Genomic DNA, 10,000 nt, shown 5'->3' on the forward strand with positions numbered 1-10,000 from the left:
CCGGACTCCCTTGTTGTCCTCGGTGACTTCAATCAAGGAAAACTATCCCAAATGCCGCCAGCTGATAACATGCCCGACGAGAGGTGAGAACGTATAGAGAGCCGCAGTAACGAGTCCGGAAATCATCGATGCTAACAGCCCTGGTTCTTCACAGTTTTCGCCTATGGGAGTTTTTAATGGGTTTTTGGCGCGATGCTTCTAATAATCTCTCTGAGCAACGCTGGCTTAATCAAACGCGAACCAGTGTTTAGTAACATCACCTTCACACATGAAGACCACTTTTATGAGTATTGAAGCTTTTATGTGCCGTTAAAAGGGTGGCTTGCTAGCAAACGGCTAAATGAGACTACAATGTCGACGCGGATATTATACGTCATCACGAGTGAACGCGGAAAATTCTTTCTCTCGCGCCTTCAATCACAATCAATGCGTGGAAGCCTATGCGACACTGTGTGTAGTTCTGGATTAGCTTAGCATGAGCTTTTTACCTCTAGGGCTCGCAGTTACACTTCAAAACTCATGAAAGTGGTCCTCATGTGTGAAGATTATCCCGCTGAACCTTGGTTCGCGTTTGATTAAACTTGCGTTGCAGACATTATTTGAAGCATCGCGCCAAAAACCCATTCAAAAATCCAATAGACAGAAACAGTGAAGAACCAGGAAGTTCGGGACTTCCGCATTCAGCCTACAAAAATACGTCATCCCTGCGGCTCTCTATTGGATCACTGCTACTGCACCGTAGAAGATGCTTACTGGGCCCTTCCCCACGCCCCCCTGGGACACTCAGACCACGCCCCCCTGGGACACTCAGACCACGCCCCCCTGGGACACTCAGACCACGCCATCCTTCATTTGATTCCCACATACAGACAGCAACTACAACATGCTAAACCTGTTGTGACGGCATTCAAAAAAAGTGAAACAGTGGAGTCTGTGGAGGACCTCCGGGCATGCTTGGATTGCACAGATCGGCATGTATTGAAGGAAGGCTGCCACGACCAGTCTGGATGAATACTGATGCAGTCCTACATCAGTTCCTGTGAGGATAGCTGCATTCCAACACGCACCACAGTGAAATACAACAACAACAAGAGCTGCTTCATTCACTGCTGAACTCAAGACGCTCAGACTGGAGATGGAGAAAGAGGAGGCATTCAGAAGTGGAGACAAACAGCGGTTTAAAGAGAGCAAATGCAGGTTTGATTCAAAGAAATGAAACCTACTGAAACAGGCTATTTTATTTGTCCACAAGGGGGTGCTCAATGGATAATTTAAAGGCCCTAATAATGCTGACCTTTTGAACAATTATGTTGTTTGTTTAGCATAACGAACATGATCCTGTGGGGCGGCTGTGCTGTGCTCTGCTCTCTAATTTAGGGCTGGTTTGGTGTGGTGTGTCTGTCTATCTATGGGCTACACATAACCATAACCAAGGCTGAAAGCCAAATCCACTGTCAGGTTAAACCTGCTAGTAGGGAGAACTTCCTCACTAGCTTGTCGACTCCTCCAGCCACTGCTCTCGGGCTCTCCCCAGCCGCCTCAAGCCCACATCCGAATCTCAGCCTCGAACCTGGGACCCCAAGTCTGAACACCCGGCCACCCTTTCGGCCCCCTCTACAGCCAAGCCACAAACACAGCCCCAGCTCTCAGTCCACTGTACATTCCAGCCACAGTGGCCGTGTATCATCCTTCTCTCTCAGTAAAAACCCTTGAACTGTGCTTTGACTCTGTGTCTGCTTGTGGCTTTTTGGAACTAACCAGGTACAGTTCTCCTTATGTGCAGCAATCTCTCTCTCTCTCTCTCCATCTCTCTCTCTCACACACACACACACACACACACACACACACACACACACACACACACACACACACACACACACACACACACACACACACACACACACACACACACACACACACACACACACACTCTTTTTGAATGGAGGCTGGCTCCTCCTCTGTCCTGTGATGTCAGTTGCTGTGCAACGGGGGCTCTCAGGGTCTTCTTGTTACTATGACAACCACATCTCTCTCTTTTCTGTCTTTTCCCCCCACTCATTCTTTCATTCCTCTCTCTGTATCTCTCTCATTTTCCTTTTATTTTATTTTATTTTTTATTTTTTTATTTACATTTGCAGTGCATATTGAAAATAAGACCTTAAATGTTGTCTCTGCATCTGGGTCTGAATCTGCATCGTTACATTTATAAAAAGAACAGCAAAACTGAAGTTGAAAATTATAGACCTGTGTCGATTTTAAGTGTTCTCTTTAAGATTTTCGCGTTGTATATGAACAAGTTGAGAGGTACCTAGCGCAACATGGTTTACTATACGATTTCCAATCTGGGTGAGAAAGGCAACTACACTGGTATGGTAATATTAGATTTGCAGAAAGAGTTTGACACTGTGAACCATAAGATTGTATTGACCAAGCTGAAATGCATGGGTTTTAATGAAGTTACCTTGAACTGCTTCAATTCTTACTTAACAGGTAGAACCCAAGTCTGTGGCATTGATGGTGTGCTATCAGAGAGCAAATAGATAACTTGTGGGGTACCACAGGGATCTATTCTAGGGGTCTATTCTTTCTTATCTATGTAAATGCTATGGCAGTGCTATCGCAAAAAACAATCAAATGCTCGTTTTAGCGTCACATGACTTGAATCAGCCAATGATATTCGCGCAAACAGGACGTATAGGAACTAGGAAGTGAACAAACCATAACAAACGCATCACAGAATGAAGCCTAAGCTGGTAAGTCTGTTAAGATAATGTTTAGCGAATATAATTCATAATCGCTTTAATAATAGTAATACTACTTTGCTACATCTTTGGTGCAGTCAATATTGGCAACCGGCTAGCGTTAAATGAATTGTCATCACACAAGTTGTCTCTTTGCTGGTGTTAGGCTACAGCTAACACCATGTTGGACGTTACCAGAGATTTTGCATCTTAAATCTACCAGCCACTTTAGTATTTCACCAGCATTTAGCTGCAGTGCTAGATTATCACCCTGCACCTAAGGCTGCTGTTGCAGTAGTGGCCTTGTGTCCATTCTAGACAATGAAGACAAAACGTTAGGGTTGTGCTACAACCCGGGTTTTACGAGTGAGAACGAGAGCTCTCACTCTAGTGCCATCTTCGCTGCGCACGCAGCCACTGGAAGAATGTTATTTTTGCTCCAAAAATTATCTTTATATCAAACCAACCACCCACCAACAGGTGGCGTGGTACCCCCTGGGGCTGAGGCGGCCACCCTCATTCCTTACCCACGTGACCACGTCACGCCCGCCCAGACCAGGGGAAGCCACTCCTTCTTCCAGCTCGCTGAGAACGACGCATCGACGCAGCAAGGCTGGGTAGTGAGAGCTCTCGTTCTCACTCGTAAAACCCGGGTTGTAGCACAACCCTAACGTTTTACTTCATTTCGAACTCAAGCTCTCACTCTAGTGCCAAATTCAACCGCCCTTGCTGCCGGGAGCACTCCTCAGAGCGACCCGAGAGGCATCGGTGAACCACGGCCGCATGGCGAAACACCCATGCCCAACCGTGTGGCATTTGGAGCAGCAACGATACTACTTTCTTGCCATTGACAGTACCGCATGCGCGAAACGCGAACCGGACACGTCAAGGCTGTAGTATCTAACAAACGTGTGATGAGAGGACCATGAGGCCGCAGCGCACATGTCCTCCACCGATACACGACGCAACAACGCGGAAGACGTCGCAACGCCCCGCGTAGAATGCGCCTTGATACCCTCCGGGGGTACCTTACCCACGGCAGAGTATGCCAAAGCAATCGCCTCCACTATCCAGTGTGATAAGCGATCCTTGGAAAGGGGTCCGCCACTATGAGAACGTCGTCGAGATAGAGGAAGACGCGAATCCCACTTGCGTGGAGGGGAGCCAGGGCTGTCTCCACGCACACCGTGAAGGTTCGTGGGCTCAAAGACATGCCGAACAGCAGGACACAGAATTCGTAAGCCTTTCCCAGGAAGGAGAACCTCAGGTATTTGCTGTGCCTCTGAACCACGGGGACATGGAAGAAAGCGTCTTTCAGATCCACGGAAGTAAAGAAATCCCCCGGCCTCAACGCATTGAAAAGGCGGGGGAAAGAGAGCATTCGGAAAGGGAACTTCCTCAGCGTCTTGTTGAGACGCCGAAGGTCCAGAATTGGACGCATGGAACCGTCCTTCTTGTACCTGTGATAGAAACCCGAGCGCACCTCTACCTTGGGGACCGAGCGAATCGCCCCCTTGGCGAGCAGCGAAGTAACCTCCTTGCAGAGTATGTCCATGGACCTCCCCTCCACGGCCGAATCGGGGACCCCGTCGAATGTGGGTGGAGGTCTGGCAAACTGGAGAGCGTAGCCCTTCCGAAGGGGGCGCCGTAACCATGGGGTCGGAGAACATAGGAGCTCCCAGACGCTGAGCCTGTCGGACAACGATGGTCTCTTGTAGTCAGAAGGAGCAGAAACCGCACCTTTGGTCATGGGTATATTGTTGGGCACCGGGACCTGATCCGATGCCCCGATGGGGGGACAAATTGGGGGGAGCAGGGCGTGAGAGGCTGCGCCCACCCGCTGCATGGCCCGCTCCGTAGATGCTGGGCATGCTGGGGGAACATCCCCTATGCAAACCCCGATTACTGACGCACCCTGTGGGTGCGCCGGATCGGAGTAACCCTCCTGCGGGCGGGATGCCTGGCGTGCCTGAAAATAGCACCCCTGTAGCACTGAGGCAGGGGGCTGGGGTGGGTCGGCCGAAGCGATGCCCAGCTTAGCTGCGGCCCTGGACATCACCCCGCTAAACTGCTTCTGGTAGGGCTTGTACGATTCCGCACAAGCTTCCTCCTCTGCATTAGTAGTGACGGTGGTAGCACCGTCCCAGCCCTCCTCCCCGCTGGAAACCTCCTCCTGGGGGGTATCGGCTAGGGGGTCGTACCTGGGGAATTCACCCCTCTCTATGAATTGAGGCATGGGCTCATTGCCCCACCTAAATTCAGGCTCCACGACAGAGTGGAGAGATTCAGCGGACGCGCTCCTCTCGAGAGGCGTACCGCTGGGAGGAATGTCCTCCTCAACAAAGAGCTTAGCTCTATGACGCAGCATGGCTATCTTGAAAACAGCACAGCGGCTGCAAGACCGAGGGTTCAAAAGCGCCTGTGCAGCGTGCTCGTGCCCAAGGCAGAACACGCACCTATCGTCCCGGTCAAAGTCGGCCAACGTAGCTTTGCACACGGCGCACCCCCTCGCTGACTCTCCCTTCTCCATGCTCATAGCACGAGAACAGCAAGCTAAATAGCAGCAAGCTCCCGCAGGCTATACCCGTTTAGCGGGAGTACCGTAAGAAAGCTAGGAAACTAGCGTGAAGCAGCTAGGCAGTAAGCCACCCGGAGGCTAGCGAACATGCACTTGCAACGGTAACGAAAACGGCTAATAGCCTGACGCGAACGGAAGGCAGCACACGTGTGAAAACCGCAGAAGCTAGGCAGTAAGCCACCCGGAGGCTAGCGAACATGCATGTGCAACGGTAACAACTAGGGGTGTCACGATACACTCAGTTCACGATACGATACGTATCACGATACTGGGTTCACGATAACGATACGATACGATACGATTTTAACAATATTTTTTTAAACTTGAATAATGACAATATATGACTGGAAAAGTAGTATTTTATTTGAAATGCACAAATACAAAACATGCTGTTGTGGGAAATTGTTATTACAATAACAACTAGAAAAAACATGAGATTGGAGATAAGGCTTATCTTGAAATAGAATGAGTTACACCGTCACTTAGATTTACTTTGAACTAAAAGGTTTCTCAGCAGTATAAATTCTCATTATGCATCTTCAGTTTTTCTTCAAACTCAAACAACAAGACTTTTCTTAGTCTATTTTTTATGCATCTTCAGTTTTTCCTGTCAAGTAAACAGTTTTGCCAGAAACTCAATTGAATGGTTTCTCTCCTGTATAACTTCTCATGTGTCTCTTCAGAGACTTGTTCAACTGAACTACTTTCCACACATTGAACTTCAACAAACAAAGACGTTTCTTAGTCTATTTTTGAAAAAAAAAAATATATATATATATATATATTTATAAAAATAAAAATAAATCGCGATATGAGATTTCATCTCAACGATACATATCGTGACGTTTTACTATCGCGAAATTTCGTGGGACGATATATTGTGACACCCCTAGTAACAACGTGTCACGGTATAAGCAAGAGAGACAAGCGCGAGCCACGCTTACTAGTCACTCTAGAAATAAACTCCTCGGCCGAGGAGAAGCTAGTTGATGCTATTCGCACGGATGCAAGCTAGCTATCCAGTTAAGCACTGAGAGCGGCAACACACTTGAGTTAATACTCTCAGAATCAAACGTTACCCCAGCCGGGGTGAACGTATGCAAGCTACACGGCGGTAGCCTAAGCAGAATGTGCTAACACACAATAAGGCAAGATGCTATTCGCACGGATGCAAGCTAGCTATCTAGTTAATAACTGAGAGCGGCAACACACTCGAGTTAATACTCTCAGATTCAAACGTTACCCCAGCCGGGGTGAACGTATGCAAGCTACACGGCGGTAGCCTAAGCAGAATGTGCTAACAACACAATAAAAGGCAAGGCGCCCTTAGCTTTTGATGAGCTCGTCCGTCGCCGCTGGTGAAGAGATGCAGGAACGGGTCCCCGAAGCCTGAAGAATTTCGTCCCCCGTACGCCTTGTTTAGTCGGGCAATAAGACGGAATTAGCCTGGCTAGAGAGCGCAAACATTAATTAGCACATGGAGCTCTGAATAACACGTCCTCAGTGGGCTGGAAGAACGAAGGAGTGACGACCCCCTGGAATCTGGGCGGACGTGACGTCGTCACGGGGAAAGGAATGTGGGTGGCTGCCTCAGTTCCAGGGTTAGCACGCCACCTGTCGGTAGGTGGTTTGGTTTTATATAAGGATAATTTTTTGAGCAATAATAACATTCTTCCAGTGGCTGCGTGCGCAGCGAAGATGGCACTAGAGTGAGAGCTTGAGTTCGAAACAAATTAAAACCCATGTTAAGGGCTTGCCCAGGCATGGATTTGAACTGCACGAGGCGGACACGTTAACCACTGCACCAAGAGAGCTAATTAACGTGCCTTTATACTGGGGGAGTGAGTTTAACCAACCTACTCACTACCACTCTGGACTCACAAGGAATCGGCACTGATTCACTTTGGTTACACATGTGCTTGCTCAATGTGTCTGCCTGTCTGTGCCCATTTTTGTTTCTTTCTGCTTGCGCTTTGTGTTTTTATTAATACTTGCTTGTGCTATCCTCTGGAGTCAAATTTACATGAAGTACTTTTACCATGTATGTTTTATCACAAATACATTGAAATCAAACTCAAATGTGGCAAAAAATGATAATGTAAGTGTGAATTTGGGTGACATTTTATTTAGAGCTACACAGATTTCTACACCTAAATATACACAGAGTTTTATACATTTGGCCCCAGGTCTTCCGGACTCAATCCTGCAGTACTCTGTGTGTGTGTGTGTGTGTGTGTGTGTGTGTGTGTGTGTGTGTGTGTGTGTGTGTGTGTGTGTGTGTGTGCGAGCGCACGCGTACTTGTCTTTGTTTAGAATAACATGAACCACTAGAGGGCAGCAATGACTCTGTGATGAGAGAGAGAGCAAGTCAGACAGAGAGGGTGAGAGAGACAGAGAGACCATAGAGAGAGAGGGAACTAGGGCATCAGTGCCGACCTTCAATCTGTTGCAGAGAAGCCAGGAGAGGAGATGGTAGGAACCTCCAGACCGCTAATTAGCATGCTAACATGCTAATACAAATCCCATTCATTTCCATTGTAATGATCATGCAGCCATTTAGATAAAACGCTCCAAAATCCATGTCATGTCTACAGAGATTTAAGCTAGCACTGGTGGCTAATGCTAATGTGTCTCTCTCTCTCTGTCTCTGCAGAAATACCGTTACCAAGACGATGAGACTCCACCCCTCGACCCCAGCCCCGGTCACATGACCCACGGACGCAGCGCGGAGTTGACACACACACACCTGGAGGGATACACACACCACCCTGCTGCAATCACGGTATGCACACACACACACACACACACACACACACACACACACACACACACACACACACACACACACACACTTGGACGGATACACACACTGCATTGAAGGCGCCGCTCTTTACAGAAGATGCTCCCTGAATCGGCCCAACAGCATGCTAAGCCAAGCAGGGAGTGCAGCTAAATCCGCCAAAACAACGTAACTCTACGTCAAGCCAAAGCCACGCCCATGCTATGCATCCGCCAGACTATATAAATGATGTATAGAAGCAGCATGCTGCGGACCGTGGATCAGCTTAAAAACAATACATACATGTATTTTAAAGAGGCCATACTACAATTATGTTGACTACCTATAGGTAGGTACTTTTATTAATCCCAGAGGGGAAATTCCTTTGTTACAGCAGCAACACAGCACACAAGCAATAAAATAAGAATAGGAATAGAAATAAGAAATAAACTATGAATAGCCTATTTAGCAGCAATATACATCCATAAATGTATCTGACAAATATATATACTGTATGCAGTCGGCTCTGGCCTTTCTTGTATATGGCCCCGGTGTTCCCGCTCCAGTCCAGTTTATTGTCCAAGTGCACTGCCAGGTACTTGTAGGACTGCACCAAGTCCACATCCTCACCCCCAGTGGAGACAGGGGAGATTGGTGTTTTATTCATTTTGACGTCCACCACCATCTCCTTGTTTTTTTTATGTTTAGTTGCATGTGGTTCTGCTTGCACCACTCGACAAAGTCGTTGACCAGTCCTCTGTACTCGCCCTCCTGCCCTTCCCTAACACAGTTACAGAGTCGTCTGCATACTTCAGCAGGTGACATAACTCTTGAGTTGTGTCTAAAGTCATCCGGATGTGTAGAGGATGAACAGGAAGGCAGCTAGGACGACGGTCCCCTGCGGGGGCAGGGCCCCGTGCTACCGACCACCGTATCGCTGAGCTGGCCCTGCGGCTCGCATAAGCACAGCGCATTTTGCTTAAAGGAACACTCTGCCCATTTTCAACCAGCTTTGTATCATTAGAACATCAGTAGTATATCAGAAAACTGTAAACTGTTTTGAAGTCTGTCATTTAATTTGACAGTTATTGAGTGTTAAAGTGTGGACCAGTGACATCACTGGTCCACACTAACTCAAATTAATAACTCATGAACTCTCAATAACTGTCAAACTAGATGAATGATGAATAGTTTGACAGTTGTTGAGAGTTGATTTGAGTTCATGAGTTATTAATTTGAGTTAGTGTGGACCAGTGATGTCACTGGTCCACACTTTAACACTCAATAACTGTCAAATTAAATGACAGACTTCAAAACCGTTTACAGTTTTCTGATATACTACTGATGTTCTAATGATACAAAGCTGGTTGAAAATGGGCAGAGTGTTCCTTTAACTTCGCATCAGCCTATGACATCATCAGTGATGCCATAAGATGATTTTGGTCAATAATGATGTCCCTGATGATGTCATAGACATTGTGACATCATCAGAGGGGCAACAATTGAAACAAACAGACAAAACCCACTTGCTCCTTTTTATCTATAATGATGATGTTGATGATGATGATGTGAGATGATGTGTGTGCTGCGAATGCGAGCTGCAGGGCCAGCTCGGCGAGCTGCAGGACGGGCGAGCCAGATGTCTACCCAGACATCACTTTAACCCTAATCTCTCACCCATGTGCCTCAAATGCAAGATATACATTGGTACTCACTGTATTTGGTCCTGCTGTAAACTGCATACTGGTCGAATGTGTTGTCGGAAATGGAAGAAAATATTTTGCCTACAACTGGAGATGGACCCAATGTCTCTCATCCTGGGCCTACCAAGCAAACATAACATTATCAAAACATAATAGGAGACTATACAGTATTCTTACTTATGCCGCAAGAAAAAAACAT

At 47.3% G+C, this 10,000-nt stretch overlaps 1 protein-coding gene across 1 annotated transcript in view; it reads left to right on the forward strand.

The window, feature by feature from the left end:
• The window catches only part of dlg4b (discs, large homolog 4b), a gene marked incomplete at its 3' end in the record, with an annotated part of 47,510 nt that overhangs the window by 11,596 nt on the left and 25,914 nt on the right, over window positions 1-10,000 (forward strand). Inside the window, exon 3 of the mRNA XM_083639812.1 lies at window positions 7,973-8,101. Coding sequence (XP_083495938.1) covers window positions 7,973-8,101 — 129 coding nt within the window. The remainder of the gene's footprint in view (window positions 1-7,972; window positions 8,102-10,000) is intronic.

This window comes from Poromitra crassiceps (genome assembly GCF_964638095.1).
Source record: "Poromitra crassiceps genome assembly, chromosome: 7".
In the NCBI taxonomy this organism is placed as follows: domain Eukaryota; kingdom Metazoa; phylum Chordata; class Actinopteri; order Beryciformes; family Melamphaidae; genus Poromitra; species Poromitra crassiceps.